This window comes from Leuresthes tenuis, unplaced genomic scaffold (genome assembly GCF_036924035.1).
Source record: "Leuresthes tenuis unplaced genomic scaffold, fLeuTen1.0.hap1 SCAF_18, whole genome shotgun sequence".
NCBI classification, from domain to species: domain Eukaryota; kingdom Metazoa; phylum Chordata; class Actinopteri; order Atheriniformes; family Atherinopsidae; genus Leuresthes; species Leuresthes tenuis.
Genome location: NW_027325372.1, coordinates 32,562,859 through 32,583,882, shown reverse-complemented (window position 1 = coordinate 32,583,882; position 21,024 = coordinate 32,562,859). Strand labels below are relative to the sequence as shown.

The window sequence follows — 21,024 nt, the reverse complement described above, 5'->3', positions numbered from 1 at the left end:
TTGGACCGATTCCTTTTTACTTTATACATGCTTCCATTAGGTAACATTATTAGACAGCATGGCATAAATTTCCGTTTCTATGCTGATGATACTCAGCTGTACATAAAGACCTGGATAACTCAGGACTGTCTGCTTATAAATTCAGACAAAACTGAAGTTGTTCTCTTTGGACCTGAGCGCTTCAGGGAGAAATTGTCTAGTTATATAGTTACTCTAGATGGTATTTCCTTGGCTTCTAGTTCTACAGTGAGGAACCGTGGAGTTATTTTTGACCAGAATTTATCATTTGACGCACATATAAAACTGGTTTCTAGGACTGCCTTCTTTCACCTTCGTAATATTGCTAAAATCAGGAACATCCTGTCTCAGGGTGATGCAGAGAAACTAGTTCATGCATTTGTTACTTCTAGATTGGACTATTGTAATTCCTTATTATTGGGCTGTCCCACATATTCTCTGAAAAGCCTCCAGCTGATTCAAAATGCTACAGCCAGAGTTCTGATGAGAACTAACAGGAGAGATCATGTTTCTCCAGCTTTAGCTGCTCTTCATTGGCTCCCTGTTAAATTCAGAATAGAATTTAAGATTCTTCTCCTCACATATCCTTTTTTTTGGCTTTTATGCTTTTCATGGACAGGACAGTTTAAGAGATACAGGAAGCAGGGTATAGAGAGAGGGGGCATGACATGCAGTAAGGGGCTGTCCGGTGCAGGACTCAAACCAGGGCCACTTGTAGCGAGGACTGTAGCCTCTGTACATGAGGCGCCTTCACAACCAACCGACCACCCCAGCTCCATCGTATCTTAAAGATCTCATTGTAAGATATTTTACTAACAGAGCACTTCGCTCCCAAACTGCAGGTTTACTTTGTTCCCAGAGTTTCTAAAAGTAGAATGGGAGGCAGAGCCTTCAGTTATCAGGCCCCTCTCTTGTGGAATAAGCTGCCAGTAAATGTCCGGGAAGCAGACACCCTTTCCACTTTTAAGATTAGGCTTAAAACTTTCCTTTTTGATGAAGCTTATAGTTAGGGATGGCTCAGGTGATCCTGAAACATCCCATAGTTAATAGGCCTAGACTGCTGGGGGGCCACTTATGTAACACCTTTCTTCACTTTGCTGCCCCCCGATTAATTTCTCAAATTGTTATTTGAGAAAAAAAATTTAATTGTTATGGTGTTTGTTGTCCCCTCTTTTCGGTCTTCTCAAACCCCAACTTTTTTTAAAATTTTAATTAATTCTTTTTTTTCTGGTGCTTTTAGCAGAATACTATTAATAATAATAAATAATTCTACACTGCTGTGGGAAAAGTTCAAGAATGGGGTACAGGTGGATGCCGCCACAACAACCTGGATTATTGATTAGCTGACAAACAGACCACAGTTTGTGAGACTGAAGGGTTGTGTGTCTGAGAAAGTGACCAGGAGAACCTCAGGAGACTCACTGTTTCTCTTCAATCTGTTCATCACAGACTTCCAGTCCATTGGCTCTAATGCTTTCAGGGCATTTTTGTTGGGGGCAAGAGCTCAAAGTTTCATTGAAATCAAATATCTCTTTTGCAAGGGTTTGCAATTAAGAAATTACCTTTGTGCATCAACTTACAGATGCAAGTTGTTTTTGTGGATATTCAAATTATAGAGTTTATGGTAGTGTTCATTTGATACTGAATTTGACCTCTATCAATCAACCTTAAAGATAAAACAATAGATAATGACTCTTTTTTAGAAACCTCAGGTCTATACTGTGACAGCACAAAATAAACTTCTTAAAAAGAATGGGGCATGATGGGGATCCTGAATGTTTTCAAGCCTGATATTGGCTTCCTGAAAATGTGTTTTTGGCATATTTGTATTAATAAAAGGTCTCAACTTGATTGGGAGCAATGTGTCCAGCTCAGGCCACAGCTGGCTCATCAGACACTTGGCTGGAACTAAGCAGCTGTCCAGAGATCCTCTGTTTAAATGAATATCAATCATTCCTTCAAGTTTAAGCTCCAACCCCTTTATCACTCTCGAGCTGGGATTGGTCCGTAGAACACAAATTTACCAGTGGTCGATGAGAGTCCATCCATTCACTGACAACAATGACGCTGAATAACTAATGAGCCCTGTCCAGGCTTAGGTCTCTTCATGACACTACTCTTAGATTAGCTTTGGACGTGGTCAGCAGCCTTCAGTGGGCTAAATACTTAACCACATGATAATTATAGTGTTTTTATGAAAATGACATGAACTTCATTTCATAAGAATTTACAAAGTAGGTGGAATTTTAATTAGATCCCATTCCATTTGGATTACTTTTTTCAAATTTTTCTTTTTCTTATATTGATGGTTCTGGGGGTAAGAAGCTTCAATGTCAAGAAGGCTGGTCGGAAGCAGAACAAAATGAAACTAGTTCTCATCCTCATGTGTCTGTCAGCTTTCCACTGTTTGCGTAAGTACAAAAGTGTTTATGCTATCAGTTTTGATTGTTGTAACTGTTGTTTTGGCCTGTCACCAACTAAGGCTGAATTATCAGTTCCTCTCAGTCCAGATGGCTGGAATAACTTCAGTGTAGAATTTTCAGTAACAGATGTAGAATGATTTTCTCAGATTTGCAAAATATTATAACTCAAAGTAGATGTGAATATATGGGTATAAACTGGGGCTTACAATCAACTTCTAGAAAAAACCCAGAAGATCTTATCAACTTTATCAACATGTTGACACAACTTTACTAACCTTTCGTCTCCATCTTATTTTTTTAAGTATTTTGAATAAAATTATAATAATGTTAAGCAAAAATGTTTTTTTTTTTTTTTTTATTTTTGGGTTATTTGCATTGCACAACCTTTGAAAAGTAAACAAAAAATGGCACAAAGTGAAAAATAAGAGAGGAGGATCAGCTTTGGAGGGTCTTTAACTCAGACCTCAGACACTGGTTACAATCTCTGACCTGTGTTGGGTCAACAGAGTCGTCTGAGTTGGGGGGGGACTACGGACACAATAGTGCCCCTCAAAGTCCTCAGACCTCAGCGATCTGACCTTGACACCCTCATCTCCATAACACTGCCCCCTGTCTGCGTTCATATTGAGGCCTTATTAAAGATATGTGTCTCTAAGGTAATCTCCCTGCAGCTGCCAATGATTGTGTCCACCCCTCCCTGTCAGGTTTTCACACTGTGTCTCACACACAGTGTCCATTATTGACAATACTAACAGAGACACCCGTTGGTTTAATCCACAGCAGGGAGACAAAGGGTCTGTGGTAGCTGGTGTCTCCAGAAAATAATCTACCATCTCAATCTGAGAAAAGTTGGGTCATTTGGATAGGATCTGAACTATGTACACTTACAATTGTGAGGCTGATGGGACTTTCTGAAGATAATTCTCATCAACGTTAACATCACTTTATTAGATTATGGAATCCTCATATGGGTTTCAGAATTTCTTTGTATAGTCACCCAGGCTTAACCTTAGAACATAACAAGTATATGTCCACTGCAACTTGGTGACTGACAGTGAAACTACTGGTTTTCAGTGTGTTTTTCAGAGGAAAATACTTTGTTGTAGATTCCAGAGTGATTGTGTAAGAAGGTATAATTGTCAACCTTTATGGTGCTTGTGATGATCTTTATGCTACTTGTAAAAGTATGAACATTTGCTGAGAATGGTCTCTGTTATGATAGAGAATGCCACAGTCAGTCTGTCATGTTGTAAAAAAACACTGATGTGCATTTCAGTTTTAACTTTTCAATGTGTCTACTTGAAAAGCAGTGTGCATTTTGTCCTCTATCACTTGCACTGAATGACATCAGGGTAGAGGGAATATATACATCACCTGGTTTTGCAAGAATAAGGATGCACAAATGTGTAAAAACATTCCTGTTTTCTGAAATTTTAAATTAAATTTAACTTCATAACACATAAAAAACCAAAATCATAAACGTTCAAATCCTAGGCAATTTTTAAAGTCGACAGTGAATTTATTGAGTTGTTTCCATATAGTGATCCTATGTAAGATATTGACTAATCTACTTTATCTTTAAACTAATTGATAATTTAACAAAGTTTCCAAAGTTGCTCCAAAGTCACTGACATCATAGATTACTACTTCAAGGAAAACAAGATCGCCTTTTTTTGGTTATATTTGAAAATGTTCATATGTACATGGCAGCAGGGGACCTCATTGCTGGTGAGGCTGTGTATGGACTTTTTAAATCAACCCCTATAATCATAACATATCAGAAAACTTCTGTACTTTTAGAAGATTTTGCACAGAGAAATGTGTGGAACTGTATTTTTTCATTTAAGCTGCTTTATCTTTTTTCAGTAAAAAAAGGTTTAATAGAAACCTGTCTTAAAATTCAAAATTCAAAATCCACTTTTACTCAGTCACACTTTAAACAGGTTTAGCTTGTTAAATGTTGCCTAAAGTACACTGAACTCCTTATTGTCTACCCTGTTTTGTCTGGACTGATTTTTTTAAGAATCTATTCTAATGTAAAGAGCTTCCCTTGATTTTAGGATTTAGTCATGTGTATGTGAAAACGTACTTGGCAATAAAACTGATTCTGATTCTGAAAGGAAAAACTTTTTTTTTTTTAAAGAGGAAGAAACCTCCATCAGAACCATACAGAGGGAGTGTGACCATCTACCTTGACCAGAATTGTACATAAATTGTAACTCTAGCATATACTCTTAACACCTAACTGCAATGATTAGCTAATGGTAGCAAAGTAAAAAAGTATGTAAAAGCTGCAAAACAGCAGAAAAAGAAAAACGAAAAAGGAAAGAACTGCTTCAAAGATTGAGGAGGATGGGACATGAACCATCAATCTTTTGCTTGAAAGCTCCCACAATTTCTTGTAAGATATGCTATACATGAGAACTTGCAACAGCTGATGCAACAAATGAAAAAGAAAGGGGTTCTTCCTAATTTGGCACACTAAAGCTTTGTCAACAAAGTTTTTTTTTTGCAATTGTAATTTAAACAGTTCAACTATGGTTTAGTTATTAAGCATTTCTGTGGGTTGCATTAAAGAATAGAAAGGAATAATCTTTATAGTTTCGATAGATATTACGGTGAAACTATTTTGAGTAAAAATCAATTACAACAGAACTGGCTGTTTTCTTCACATGGTCTGCAAATTTTATTTAAAATCTATTTGCAAGTTACATTGTGTGAAATATGATTACAACAGAATAATACATGTTGGTAAAGCGATGTAATATATGTAGAGAGAGAGGGAGAAAACTCCATAACGACATTGATAAGGCATCTTGCTTGCTCTGGTTCAAGTGCAACAGTGTTTGTTAATGCTTCCCAGCTGGAGAATAGCGTCTATTGTGACTTAAAGGTTTTTTGCATATGAGGACATTAACACCAAAAAGAACTGAGAGAAAATGGGAGAGACTGGTAGTGTCACCAAGGTCATGGAGGGGAGCGGACAAGGTTAAGGAAGAGAGATCTGGTGGCATGGGAAAGTAACCTTCGAGTTGGATCTGAAAGGACGGAAAGATGTGGGAGGGGTTGACTGGATGTATAAAAAAGTGGCAGATGGTGCCTTTGGGTGTATGGTGGATGGAGGCTGATGAAGGTTTTTGACAGAGGTTGCTGGGGGTTGGGTGCAAATAAGCATAGTCACAATACCATTGCCACTACTGGCCCCTGCTTCAATGGAGGCTCAACTCACTTGACCCCAGCAATACTTTTGAGCAGTCCCCTCCCCAGCACCAACATTGTTGTTGCCTTCTCTTGGTTGGTTGGCTTGTTGGCATTCTCTTAAGTTGGAATTGCCCTGATAGACCATAATTCTCCTGCAATTCAAGGTTTCTCTCCTCATTTCATTTCAACTCATTTAATGTCAATGTAACAGCCTATCACGGTTCTGAATGAGTGTGTCATTGGATCTGCTTTTTTTGTTTGTCTATTTTTATGGATTCTAATGGGTTTCTGAACTGAATAGAAAACAAGAAAAAGCAAACCATTACCTTGTTTGATTTTTAGCTCTGCACCTTTGAAGTGATGAACTTGGATCAGAAATATCTGCCCTACTTGCAGTTTTAGATTTGATTTAAATATTTTTCCATTTTCTTTAATCTTCTGTTTTTTGTTCATATTATCATTCTCAGCATAACATTTCACATAATTTGGGGATTCTTGAGAGTTATGATCTGATCAAAAAAATTGCCATTTGCCATTATTTTTCTTCTCTTGTTGGTTTCCTATTATGATGCTGTAAACAATGACATGATGTTAAAGATCATATTGAAAAGGGTATTTAAATTTGTAGAGATATGAATATTCTGTTTTGACCTTTATGGAACAAATTTTCAGGAATGTTGAAAAAGATTACATGAATCTTAGTTTAAACGTGCCCTTTCATTGTACAGTAAATTATACTTGTAAGAAAGCAGAGGAGTAATATAGCATTTCTCCCTTAAAATTTGTATTTTTCTTTTTCCTTTCTGCAGGTGGCTGTTTGGCCTCAGAGCTGTCTTTCTTGCTGCAACCCAGTGATGTGATTGCGGTCAGGGATCGCCCACTCATGCTGGACTGCCAAGTGCAGGGCCAGGAACCAATAATGATTACATGGCGTAAAAACGGGACGCCTTTACTCAGCAGCCCGCGGGTTCGGGTATTAGAAAATGGCACATTGCTAATCCAGAGATTCCAAAAACGCAGAGAGGGGAGCGATGCAGATATGGGCGAGTATGACTGTGCAGTCCAAAATCGTTATGGTCTACTGGTCAGCCGCAAGGCCAAAGTTCATTTGGCATGTAAGTGATGATGTTATTGGTGCATCCAACCTATATACAAGAAAAGAAAACTATAACTCCAAAAATGTTGGAATATTGTGTAAAATGTAAATTAAAAACATAATGCAATGATATGCTAATCTTATGAACTAACATTTTATTCACAATATAAGTTATAAAACATATCAAATGTTAAAATCAACACTTGAATTTGATGACAACCACAATTCTAAAAAAATTTCTGACAGGGTTATGTTTACCCTTTATTTGTAATCAGGGTTTTAAATTCATGGAAGTTACAATTCCAGTCCAATTCAGGGGTGGCTATAGCTCAGGAGGAAGAGCAGTCGCCCACCAATTGGAAGGTCGACTCCAGCTTCCCTGGGCCACATGTCAAAGCGTCCTTGAGCAAGACACTAAACCCCACATTGCCTACCGATGCCTCCATCGGTGTATGAATGTGTGTGACTGAGTAGAAAGCACATTGTTATAGACTAAGATGTGCTGTGTGAGTGAATGGGTGAGTGTGGCATGTAGTGTTGACATGCTTTGAGTAGTCAGTTAGACTAGAAACTATACAGTACAGTTAATTTACTATTACAAACAATGTCTAGATTAATTTTGTGCCTAATTGACTTATTTTCTAAAATACCATATGCACATTTCTCTATGATTCCACAGCATGTAAAACCACTTTAAACCCACCTTTATGAGGCCCATCATTTGGTATCCATAAAACATGATGCACTCAACACTCAACAAGTGTACCATTTCAGAGAACTAAGACTAATGAAACCACAGGTTTATGGTAGTGAAAGGGAGATACTCTTCAGCGCTGTGAGTTGCTATAGTAATGCTCTTTTATTTTCAGACAGTTTCTCCGTAGTATACACAAATATTGATTAAGGTTATCAGGCCTTTTTATGTTTTTGCAAAACATTTATGTTTTTACATGTTTTTGCCTTGCAGGCAAGCACTTATCAATAAACAGACCTTCATATGAAGTTCCCTACAATGTTCTCTACAATTTTTCAAAGTACCTGTCATGTCAAAAATCTTCCTCATTAAGACTTAACTCTTTGTACTTTGAACCTCAGCCCTTCCAAAGTTCCACACCCACCCAGTGTCTATGTCGGTGGATGAGGGAGGTGTTGCTCGTTTCCAGTGTCAGATCAATGGAGTACCGGAGGCTAAAATCACCTGGGAGAAAAACAGAGTACCGCTGAATACTTCTGACAGCAGGTAACACCAATCTTTTCTTGGACACTATCTATAGTACATATACACTTAACTGTGTCTCAAAATGTATCATATACTACTATCGTATATTACCATATGTGACAACTACAAATGAATATTTTATCATCGCTAATAACTATAAAATTACTCCAACTTTTTTATTTTTTCTCATTATTTTTCTCATTTGTGAAAGTCAAAGCTACAAGTATAGAAAACCATAAAAACCTTTTAAACCACTTTAAGCAGCTTTATGCCTATTGAATTCTGTTGGACACCTTGATCACTTGACCATAAAGGTCATCACAGTGTATATTTATGGACTGACAATGCTGCAATTTTAATGAATGTCTTGTTCGTAATCGTTCTACAGATATAGAAAGAGTTTTCAGTACCTTACTGTTTCCTTGGCTCCTTTGTCTAGGTATACTCTCCTTCCAATGGGTATCCTCCAGGTGACAGGGGTGAGGCAGGTGGATACAGGTTTTTTTCGCTGTGTTGCCACCAACATTGCCAATACTCGCTACAGCCATGAGGCAACATTCAATGTTACTGGTAGGTAAACATCTGTGTAACATGTAAAATGCTAGCAGTCAGAGAGGCCCCTGTGGAAACAACAATTCTATTTCCTTCTGAATAATATAGTAAAATGTTTTATATCTCTTTGCCTCTACAGATAATTGCTATCACTTTTCTGAGTAGTTCCAAAGCACCAGTTTTTGTTTTCCTTAAAAAGAGTCCACACTCAAACCATTATTTATTCCTTAGCGTTAGGATTTTTTTAATTGAAGCAGTTTAAAAGCATTTGGTCAACAGATATTGTTACCCTTTCAGACTATGGCTGAGCTATCACTTGTATTTATAAGTTGACAAAGAGGTGGAACCCAAATCCAAAGTCAGATGTAGAATACTTTTTTGGTCTAAAAGTTTATTGGAAAGGCACAAGGCACTGGCTTACATTGAGCTGGAGCTGGGCTGGGAAGCAAGGGTCTGAGAGTCAGATAAGAAATGCCCAGAGAGTCAAGGCAAGTGGTGCCTAGTAGTCAGTCCCTTTATATTTGGAGAACAGGGAAAAGCTGATTACATAATGGCTGATTGTTTGTATAGACAAACTTAGATACAGGAATCAGACTAACAGTGGATAAGCCCATAATCTTGCAGCAAGTAGAAAAAGGAGGCTAGTATAAAAAGCAGTCAGGGTTTATAACAGACACCAGCCTACATCTGCAATTAGAGGAGACAGCTAGAGAAACAGAGCCCTAGCTAAGGAGAGAGAAGGCAGCGGGAACAACTTTTTTTATTGTTTGGGGATCCTCTAGAGTTTCTGTAATAATGGCTATATGTACTTGAACTAATTTCTTCAGAAAATCACTGAAGTTTGGTTAACAGTTAAAGTCTAGTTTTCAAATTAAAACAGCACAGTAAATAGGCAAGCTTAATTGTTGTGCTTACATCTTGTCTATTAAAAGCCAAAAATATGAGAGAGATGGCATTCAAACTTTTGAGCTGTTCAATCCATAATTTGTTGTGGATTGATATGGAAACCAGTGCTTCAGCTAACACTTAGTAATAGGCTTTGTCTCAGTGTGTATTGTCATCTCTTTTTTCCTTCCTTTTTTTGTTGTCTCAACCTTCCAGGTGGAGCTTCCAAAACCTACAAAGAGCCAGTCATTTTGTCTGGGCCCCAAAATCTAACTATCACTGTTCATCAGACTGCTATCCTGGAATGTATCGCTACAGGAAACCCAAGGCCCATTGTTTCTTGGAGCAGGCTGGGTACCTTGATTTGATCATAATAGAATTTATGTCTGTGAAAGATTATTTTAAGCAAGCCACATGTTTTTACTTTTACTTCTCCAACCATCTATATTTCTTTGTGTGTCCAACAGATGGGCGCTCCATTGGGGTGGAGGGTATCCAAGTCCTAGGGACTGGAAATCTGATGATCTCAGATGTTTCCCTGCAACACTCTGGTGTGTATGTGTGTGCTGCCAATCGGCCTGGTACCAGAATGAGACGTACTGCACTTGGACGCCTTGTAGTACAAGGTGAGGCCTTACCGATTCTTTGTTATCACTTCTTCCTCATATTGTTTTAAGTTGGAATGTCTATGTGTGAAGTACACCCAGAGGCTTAAACAGCAAGTTTTTCAATGTCAGAACCTATTTGGAAACTTACGATTCACAGTCATAAAATCTGTAAATGTTTCTTATTATTATCATAATCTAGACTCAGTAAATATCAAATAAAAAGCAGACTGAGCATATACATGTGTTTCTTTAGCTTTGTGAACCATGTTGACCATCACAGATTAATTGTTTCCAGGAAACACGAAACCACGTTGCAGACTTGGCCTTTTTTTCCCCCTTTTTTGTTTTTAAACTTGATTTTTTAAACCTGATTTTAATAGCTTATGTGAAGGTGCAATAATGACCATATTACCTGGTGCTGGTATTTAGGGGAAGAGAGGGAGGTGGTCAGCAACAAAGCTACATGCCTTTCTTTCAGCTTTGCCCCTTGGTATATGTTGGGGAGAGACTTAGCAAGGGCCTACTGCAATGCCTGCAGTGAAGGGGGATGGCTAAGTCCCCCTTCACATGTCCACACCCAGCCCTATCATATCTCTCACTCTCCTTAGCTCTTCCTCCCCTGTGACCAGCAGGAGTTCACCTCCCAGGGTGTTTGGTGGAAGTTTGCAGTATGGAAGCAAGGAATATCAAGAGAGCTCACAGCTCAATTTTTAGGAACCAAGAAAGATCTTCTTTCTGTTATGATGAAAATTGATTTCACAATAGAGCAAATGTAAATCAATCCTTAAACACTGTACAGAGATGTATATTGTAAAGAAAAATAGTGATGCATGCGCTTTTTCTAAAGGATCACTTTTTGTGCAAATTAGAATCAAACTTGACCAGTTATAATTCCCAAATTTTGTTTAAATCTCAACTTGCCACAAGAGCATGGACACATTCTTGATCTTGTTTTAACAAATGGTTTTACTGTTTGTAACCTTGAAGTTTGTGATGCTGTGTTCTCAGACCACATGCCTGTTGTATTTGACATGCCTCTCCTTTGTCATATGGTTAAACCTTGCGCCCCTGCCCAACACTGTCGTGTTGATAACTCTTTCACTGCTACTTAGTTCTCTGCAGCGTTTCACTAAAAAATAAACCCAATTAAATCTCAGTGTTTTGATTCAGATGTTGAGACTTTATCCTTCTCAATTTCATTCTTTTTGTTAAACAATATTAGATACTGTGGCTCTGCTAAAAACTAAGCTTTCCAAGCCCAAACCCGAGCCTTGGTTAAATGACGCTACCCGGGCTGTTCGGTGTGAATGCAGAAGAGCTGAGTGAAACTGGAAGAAGGACAGTTTACTGGTGTCCTTCCAGATACTGAAAGAGAGCTGGTGTTTTTATCAGAGAACTGTGAAATCCTCTAAAACAAAGTAATTTTCTGATATTATTGCAAGGGGCTCCTTTTGGTGTGGTGGTTAGCACAGTCACCTCACAGCAGGGGGTTCTGGATTCAATTCCCTGCTGGAGCCTTTCTGTGTGGGGTTTGCATGTTGTCATCATGTCTGTGTGGGTTCTCTCTGGGTACTCTGGCTTCACATCCAAAAACATGCTTGCTTTGTGGATGGTTTCTATGGGGCCCTGTGATGGACTGGTGACCCTGCCTCTCACCCATTGACAGCTGCAATAGGCTCCAGTCCCTCATGATCCTAAAATGGATTAAGTGGGTATAGAAAATGGATGGATGATATTATTGCCTCTAACTGTCACAATCCTCATACGGTTTTAAACCTGTCTTTTTTAAACCTGTAAACTCTGAGTTACCTTATAACATCAGGTAGGCCAACTCACTTGCTGTTTTTAGGTTTTCTCTTAAACCACTTTTTTTTCCCTTGGTTTTTAATTCAGTCCGGCTTTTACCATGACTTTGTTTTATTGGTTGTTTTTAGTGTTTTACTTTGTTTGTTATATTTGCAACAACACTTTGGCCAACTGTGTAGTGTTTAAAGCACTATACATATAAAGTTGGATTGAACATAAAATGTTATAATCAGACAGCAGTTGGTTATTGCAGTAAAGCTTGTTACTTTGTCCTTCTGTCACCTATATCTGACAAAAGTTTGGTTTGCTGTGACAAAAACATTTAACCACGTGAAGATGTTATCATTCAGTATTGTGCTTTCAAATGATTTTATGAAATTCAGTCTTTTGGATCAAACACTAAAAACACAGAACATAAAAAAGAAAGAATGTATAAGATATTTCTATCAGTTTTATTTGATCATATAACTAATGTGAAAATAACTTTAATTGTGCTCTATTAATCCTTCAGCGTTACATCCTAAATGCTTTGCTTTATATTTGATATAAAAATATTTAGGCATGATGTCAACCATAATGGTTTATTCTGAAAAGTGATCATGCTTCTAGATTGTATTCACTGTTAACGTTCAGTTAGCTGTTACCTGGTATAGCTTTCATAACTCTGACCTGAAAGGGTGCAGAGCGGAATTTATTTTATGTCATAGGCTGCCACAAAAAATAAAAATAGATTTAAGAAATCTTTAAATCAATTAATTGAGAACATTATACTACATAATCTATCCTCTAAATTGAGAAAATAATATAATTAACATCATATAATCCCAAAACTAACTAAAGTATGTTTTACCAAATTTCTTGTAATCTACATGAAATCAATTCAATTCAATTCAGTTTTATTTATGTAGCACCAAATTACAACAAATGTCATCTCAAGGCACTTAAATAATATAGTCCAATTCAAGCCAGTTGGAGTTCAATTCATTGTAATCATAATCCAATCAAATCCAATTAATTAATTAAAAAAGTAATCCAATTCGTTGATATAGAGCCAATTCAAAAACAACTTCCGAGCTAAGGAAATTCTCATCAGTCCAATCTCCCGTCCTGAACGACTCCCTTTTAACAGGAAGAAACCTCTGGCAGAACCAGACTCAGGAAGGGTGGCCATCCGCCTCGACCAGCTGGGGTTTGAGAAGACAGAAAAGGGGGAGGAAAAACACCATAACACCATTCAAAGGATACCTGTTGGAACAGGGAAACATAGGTTAATAACCACAATAATGTCACATGTACATAAAATCATTTGAGAAATTAAACAGGGGGAAAAAGAGAGCAAAGTGAGGAAAGGTGTGACAGATGAGGTCCCCCAGCAGTCTAAGCCTATAGCAGCTTAACTATGGGATGTTTCAGGATCACCTGAGCCATCCCTTACTATAAGCTTTATCAAAAAGGAAAGTTTTAAGCCTGATTTTAAAGGTAGAGAGGGTGTCTGCTTCCTGAAGCCAAACTGGCAGTTGGTTCCACGGGAGAGGGCCCTGATAACTGAAGGCTCTGCCTCCCATTCTAACAAGTAAACCTGCAGTTTGGGAGTGAAGTGCTCTGTTAAGAAAATATCTTACAGAGATCTTTAAGATATGATGGAGCTCGGTCATTAAGAGCTTTATATATGAGGATTCTATTCTATTCTATTCTGAATTTAACAAGGAGCCAATGAAGAGAAGCTAAAACTGGAGAAACATGATCTATCCTGTTAGTTCTCATCAGAACTCTGGCTGCAGCATTTTGGATCAGCTGGAGACTTTTCAGAGAATATGTGGGACAGCCCAATAATAAGGAATTACAGTAGTCCAATCTTGAAGTAACAAATGCATGAACTAGTTTCTCTGCATCACCCTGAGACAGGATGTTCCTGATTTTAGCAATATTACGAAGGTGAAAGAAGGCAGTCCTAGAAACCAGTTTTATATGTGCGTCAAATGATAAATTCTGGTCAAAAATAACTCCAAGGTTCCTCACTGTAGAACTAGAAGCCAAGGAAATACCATCTAGAGTAACTATATAACTAGACTATTTCTCCCTGAAGCGCTCAGGTCCAAAGAGAACAACTTCAGTTTTGTCTGAATTTAAAAGCAGACAGTTCTGAGTCATCCAGGTCTTTATGTCTTTAAGACAGGCTTGTAGTCTGACCAACCTATTGGTTTCATCTGGTTTCATAGATAAGTACAGCTGAGTATCATCAGCATAGCAATGGAAATTTATGCCATGCTGTCTGATAATGTTACCTAATGGAAGCATGTACAAAGTGAAAAGAATCAGTCCAAGCACAGAACCCTGAGGAACTTCATAACTTAGTCTGGTGTGTGAGGAAGATTCTTTACAAGAACAAGAACAAACTGAAATCAAACTGAAATATGACTGGTTAGCACCGTCGCCTCACAGCAAGAGGGTTCCAGGTTCAACTCCCGGCTGTGGCGAAGTTTGCATGTTCTCGCTGTGTATGCATGGGTTTTCTCCAGGTACCCTGGCTTCCTCCCACTGTCCATAAACATGCATGTTAGGTTAATTGGTGTCTCTAAAATTGTTTGTCTCATTTGTCTCTGTGTGGCCCTGTGATGGACTGGCGACCTGTCCAGGGTGTACCCCACCTCTCGCCAGATGACTTCTGGAATAGGCTCCAGCCCCCCCGCAAACTGACCGACGGATTAAGCGGGTATAGAAAATGGATGGATGACTTAAATGCAGATCCTTTAATCCCAATAACATGTTCAAGTCTCTGTAACAGAATGCTGTGATCGATCGTATCAAATGCAGCACTGAGATCCAACAGGACAAGTACAGAAACAAGTCCGCTATCAGAGGCTAAGAGGAGATCATTGGTAACTTTCACCAGTGCCATTTCTGTGCTATGATGCACTCTGAATCCTGACTGAAACTCTTTGTTAAGCTACAACTATTTTTTCAAGAACTTTAGACAAAAAAGGGAGATAGGATGTAGGGTGATAGTCAAAAGTAAAAAAAGTCAAAAGTCAAATTTATTTGTATAGCACATTTCATGTACAAAACAATTCAAAGTGCTTTACATAAAATAAAAGCATTGCAACGGGGAGCAGAAAAAGCATTAAAAATATGTCAAAGAATATAAAAAAAATAAATAAAATGAATTAAAACAAGCAACAGTCGAGATAAGTTAAAAGATACCGTGCAGATTTCATGCACAGACACATGAAAAAAGAAATGTTTTTAACCTGGATTTAAAAATGTCTACATTTGGTGACAGTTTAATCTCCTCTGGCAGTTTGTTCCACTTGTTTGCAGCATAACAGCTAAATGCTGCTTCTCCAGGTTTAGTCTGGACTCTGGACTGGACCAGCTGACCTGAGTCCTTGGATCTAAGAGCTCTGCTGGGTTTATATTCTCTGAACATATCACAGATGTATTTGGGGCCTAAACCATTCTGGGATTTGTAAACCATCAGTGGGCTTTTAAAATCCATTCTGTGACTGACTGGAAGCCAGTGTAGATATATTAAAACTGGTGTGATGTGTTCAGATCTCTTAGTCCTGGTTAAAACTCTTGCCTTATAGTTAGCCAACACTTCTGAATCAAGAGTAGGTTTTTGTAAGTAAAGGTTTAATGACAACCTTAAAAGTCTGAGGTACATGTCCTGTCAACAAAGACAGATTGATCAAATCCAATATGGAAGTGTCAATTAAGGGGAAAACCTCCTTGAACAGTCTGGTTGGGATTGGGTCTAAAATACAAGTTGATGGTTTAGAAGAGACTATTGCTGTTGTTAGCTCAGAGAGATCAACTGGGCTGAAGCCGTCTGAATACAAATCAGGTTCTAAAGATACTTCTAAAGCTGCTCTACTTGATGATACATCAGTGATGATAGTGGGAAGGATTCCATTAATCTTCTCTCAGATAGAAACAATTTTATTGATAAAGAATCTCATGAAATCATCACTGCTGAGAGTTAAAGGAATACATGGCTCAACAGAGCTCGGACTCTTTGTCAGCCTGGCAAACAGTGCTGAAAAGTTTTTTGTTGTCATACGCACAGTAGAGACATGTTTCCCGGTGCAATGAAAAACTTACTTTGCTGTCTGCAAGAATGCCAGTGAAAGGAGTAAAAAAGCTATATATAGTTTAAAAAAAAAAGCTTTATAGAGTAAAAAAATGCTATATACAAAAAACAGAAGCAAAATAATAAATATATATACACTGAATAGTTAAAAAAAATCAAAGTGAAGAGTTTATTGGTAGTGCAATTTAGTCCATGCTGGGAGGGGGTGGGTCTTTGATGATGGAGGCAGCTTTCCTGTGGACTCTGCCGTTGTATATGCTCTGCAGGGATGAGAGTGGAGTCCTGATGATCCTCTCAGCTGTTCAGAGTCAAGAATGTTTATTTATAATAAACAGCAGGAGGATCTCCAAACAGAGCAAATAAAGAGGCTGTGAAACTCCTGAAGCACTCTCCTCAATAACTATGGTGAAGGAGAGTGCCGCTATGAAAATGATCCAAATCAAAACCTCTCCACTCTAGGAGGAAAGCAAAGGGCTATTAAAGATTACAAATAAACTCACGCTCTCTCACTGAGGCGGACTTAAACAAAAGAAGCTCTCTCAAAAACAGAGCCACCAGGAAAACGTTACAAATAAAAATCTCTCCAAAACAGAGGAACAAAAAACCAGGCTGTGAAACTCACCGTGGTCCAAACTAAAGCTATGGCTTAATGAATAACTTACAACAAAAGGATGTGCTCTGCAGGATTATCGCTCACTGCAGGCTCGAGGATTCTGTGGCGGTGGAAACTAGGGACATGGAAACTGTGGAACAAGATGCGAGTAATGAAGCTCATAACAGAGACAACACACTGGCACAAGACAAGGGAGACGCAGACTATTTGAGCACAAGAGGAGCCAAGGGGAGCAGGTGGAAAACCTTTGGGAATCAGGGAAGACAATCAGACACTTGACACAGGAGGAAGGGCAAGGTATCTGAAACGAGAGGAATTTCAAAATAAAACAGGAAATGACGTGACAAGACATGAATCAAAACCTAAATCGCGACAACTGGTCTGTAGTCATTCAGGCAGGTGGGTGGGCTCTTCTTGGGGACGATGGTTGTGGTCTTGAAGCAGGAGGGGATGGTGCTCTGGTTGACGGAGAGTTTGAAGATGGAGGTGAGTACATCTGCCAGTTCATTGGCACCTGTTCTGAGGGCCCGCCCAGGGATGTTGGGCTGCTACCTTGCGGGGGTTGATCCTATTCAGGGTTTTGAGTACGTGGACTGAGGATACCATTGGTGGAGGAGAGGCAGGGGGTTGGGTGGGCCAGGTGTACCAACTCCCTGTGATGTTGCTGGTGGTCTCGAACCAGAAGTAGAAGTTGGTGAGGTCATCAGGCAGGCTGTCTGAGGACCTGATGATGCTGGTGGTGTTCCTGTATTCTATGATCTGCTGCAGGCCTTGCCACATCCGCCTGGAGTCGGCAGAAGAGTAGAAGCCGTCCAGCTTCTCTCTGTACTGCCTCTTGGTCACTGTGATGGCTCTCCTCAGTCCGTACTTTGCAGCTTCGTACTCTGTCTCATTGCCAGATTTAAATGCAGTGGAGCGAGCACGCAGCATACACCGTACCTGACTGTTGATCAAGGGCTTTTGATTGGGGAACGTCTTCATTTGTATGGTGGGCACGATGTTGTCAACACAAGTGCTGATGTACCCAGTGACATACTGTGCATAGTTCTGTATGCTGACAGAAGAGTCCTCCAGTATGGCTGCAGCTTTGAACACATCCCAGTCTGTCTGGGCGTGAACAGTCCTGCAGGGTGCTCTCAGTCTCTGATGTCCAAAGTTGAACCTGTTTGGTGACAGGGTTTGTCTGTTTGAGTCTCTGTCTGTATGCACCACGTATGTTGCTGTATATGAGATCCAGCGTGTTCTTGTCACAGGTGGGAATATCCACATGCAGATGGTATTTAGGAAACACAGTCTTTAAGTTGCAGTGGTTGAAGTTACCGGCAACAGTTAAAACCGTGTCCGGATGAGCCGTCTCCAGTACGTTGATGACGTTATGGAGCTTGCTGATCACTGCTGTGGAGTGTGCTGGGGGGATGTAAAGTGGCCAAAAATACAGCAGTGAATTCCCTCGGTAGATAGTAGGGTCGGCATTGCAGCAGCAAAAGCTCCACATCAGGTGAACAGGGTTTATGAACAGTCGTACATCCCTACACCACGAGTCGTTCACAAACACACCCACACCTCCACCTTTGCTCTTACTGGAGGCTGAAGTCTGGTCTACTCGGCGTACAGAGTATGTATGTAACTGAATTTCAGAATATCATCAGAAAGCCAGGTTTCGGTGAAAATCAGAGCGTAGCATTCACTCATTTCCTGCTGAGTTGTGATCTTTGTTTGTTTGTTTTCCAGAGACTGCACGTTAGCTAGAAGGAGGCTTGGTAGCGATGATCGGCTAGCACATGCCTTTAGCCTAGCATGGAGCCCTCCCCTCTTGTCTCGTTTGCGTTGCCATCTCCAGAGTGCTCTCCTTGGGTCAGCGTGTTCAGTCGGGCTTGGTGCTTCTCGTCCTTCCCAAGGATGGTGGTAGTGGTCACAGTTGCGAACAATGTTGTAAATCTGATGATACGAAACCAGTGAATTGGGAGCTACTGTGGGAGGTAGCTATGTCCAACAGTGTTTGTCTGTTGTAAGTTAGCAGTGCATTGCATTTGTACACAAAAGAAGAAAAAGGCAAAAAAGTCGGCCTTCTGTAACAGAGCGAGCAAACACGTCTGCCTCAGTGGGCGCCATGAAACCTAGGATTATTCTTATTCTCTTCTATCAATGATGAATAATAAGCAGTTCTAGCTTTACGAAGGGCTTTCTTATACGTTATTAAACTATATTTCCAGACTAATTGAGACTCTTCTAAATTAGAGGAACGCCACTGTCTCTCCAGCTTTCTTGCAGTCTGCTTTAACGCACGCAGCTGTGAATTATACCAAGGAGCCAACCTCTTCTGACTGATTACCTTCCTTTTCAGAGGGGCAACATTGTCCAGTGTTGTACGCATTGAAGCTGTAGTGCTGTCAACAAGAGAGTCAAGTTCTACTGGAGTAAAATTTAGGTAGCCGTCCTCTGTCATATCTGCACATGGCAGTGAAGAAAAGGATGATGAAATCAACTCTTTAAATCTGGTTACAGCATTTTCTGATAGACACCTTCTATATGTAAAATTCTTCTCAGAAGCTGTATAGTCAAGTAATGTAAATTCAAAAGTTATTAAAAAATGGTCAGACAAGACAGGGTTATGAGGGAACACTGTTAACTGTTCACTCTCAATGCCATAAGTCAGCACAAGGTCAAGGGTGTGATTAAGGCAGTGAGTAGGTCTGTGAACACTTTGAGAAAATCCAATAGAGTCTAATATAGAATTAAAGTTAATATTTAGGCTGTCATTTTCAACATCTACATGAATATTAAAGTCACCCACTACAATGACTTTGGCGTCATTCAAATAATTCAGTGTAGCCTTCTGCCATTACCCCTTTTCACCTTTTGTGCTTGACTTTATGACTAGAATAATCAATACTTCCCTCTGTCACTCTCTCACAGCGATTGACAGTACCTTTAGCATAGAGAAGGGGAAAAAGGTCTGATCTCTGAAAAATGTATTGATTTATTGATCAGTCTTTTTGTCCTCATGGGGTTGAAAGAGAACAAAGAGCTTTTAGCTTTAGGTTCTTGGTTATGTGACTACAGACATTCTGGTTTACAAAGCCACTGAAATTGTAGAAATTGAGATGTTTCTACTTTGCCTTAATACATCTGCAATTGGATTAATATAACAATGCTGCAGAAGGCCAGGCTGGGATTAGTCCCACGTGATAATATGGAATTATTATTCATTAAATTTTTTTATTACTGCTAGCTTGAAGCCAGAAATACAAGTTCTTTGTCAATAAAAATCGCAAATTATACCGCATCATTGTAATATTCCAAGTGTTGTATACTCTAGATAGCAATTTGTATATTTTGGGAAGAGTGCCAAACATTTATTCACTCGTTAAAGTGTCAGGGATATTTTGAGAGAGGTGAGACTTCCCTTTTGCAGTTATGGAGGAAATATACCCACAAGCTTTGCACTGTTTTCTTTTGCATTTCAAATGGTCCAATTCTATTTACCCAGATTTTAGTCCTTTTGTCACTTATAAAAACATGTGCATGAATTTAAACTGTTTTTTAGTTTAAAAATGGAAATGTCTTAAGTATTTTTCAGAATCATGTTTGTAAATACTGATAACACTAACTCAAAAAAGAGAAAATATTGTTTTAGAAAATGCTTGATCAGTTGGCATTCATGTTTTGTAAGAATCTTAAATTGCCACTGTACTACAAAAGCTTGAAATTCAAATGTCCAGAGATACTGTCATGACTCACAGTAAAAGTCATTGTTTATATTATTTGACTAAATTTGAGTTCAGTGAATATGGCTGCTGTTTGTAGGATTAACAGAGGTCTAAACTTTCACACAGTCTGTGACTGGATGTCCACGGTCATGGTCACAATGAAGGGACAAAGCAATAACATATGGAGAGCCAAAAAGTGGGGGATGATTCAATGGTCAATGCAAAGTGCAGGTGGGGGTTGCAGTTGGAAAAGAGCTGGGGTTTAGAATGACCTGTGACCTCTGTCCCCTGACCCTGACGGAAGGATTACAGGGATATGTCTGTAAAATGACTGCAGGGAGGGAGGAGGCACTCAAGGCAGGACAGGCAGAAATGGAGGTGGATAGAGAAAGGAGGTGTGGACCACAAGATGGATAGCACCCAGGGAGAGGGGTTGAGGTCTACATTTGCATTTCTTTGAGGGAGACGTGAAACATGGCTGTCAATTTTGTAGAATGTTGATTTAAATACTTATTCTTTCATCTTTCAACTTCTTTAATAAGTGACTGATATGGGGAGTTAAAAATAAATGAATATTTGAAAGCATACCAAAAGGTTTAATAATGCAAACCCTTTGTAATACCAATGTATTCTTTTTCTGAAAACTCTTTTAACAGAATCTTTTCAGGCTTTTTTTTTCATTGATCCATGCGCCATCATTTTGGTTTCCAAGGAAATTTTTTTTTCAAAACACAGGAACTGATATTTAGAAGTCTCATTTGTAGTTCCCCCTTGATTTATGCTGTTGTATGTCCATTTGTATA

General features: G+C 39.1%; 1 protein-coding gene across 1 annotated transcript in view; it reads left to right on the top strand.

The window, feature by feature from the left end:
- Positions 1-4,144: 4,144 nt before the first annotated feature.
- Positions 4,145-21,024, top strand: part of LOC140275592 (immunoglobulin superfamily DCC subclass member 3) — a 36,990-nt gene continuing 20,110 nt past the window's right edge. Inside the window, exons 1-6 of the mRNA XM_072371104.1 lie at positions 4,145-4,169; positions 6,452-6,757; positions 7,834-7,978; positions 8,397-8,527; positions 9,611-9,748; positions 9,862-10,020. Of these exons, the coding sequence (XP_072227205.1) occupies positions 4,145-4,169; positions 6,452-6,757; positions 7,834-7,978; positions 8,397-8,527; positions 9,611-9,748; positions 9,862-10,020 (904 nt within the window). The remainder of the gene's footprint in view (positions 4,170-6,451; positions 6,758-7,833; positions 7,979-8,396; positions 8,528-9,610; positions 9,749-9,861; positions 10,021-21,024) is intronic.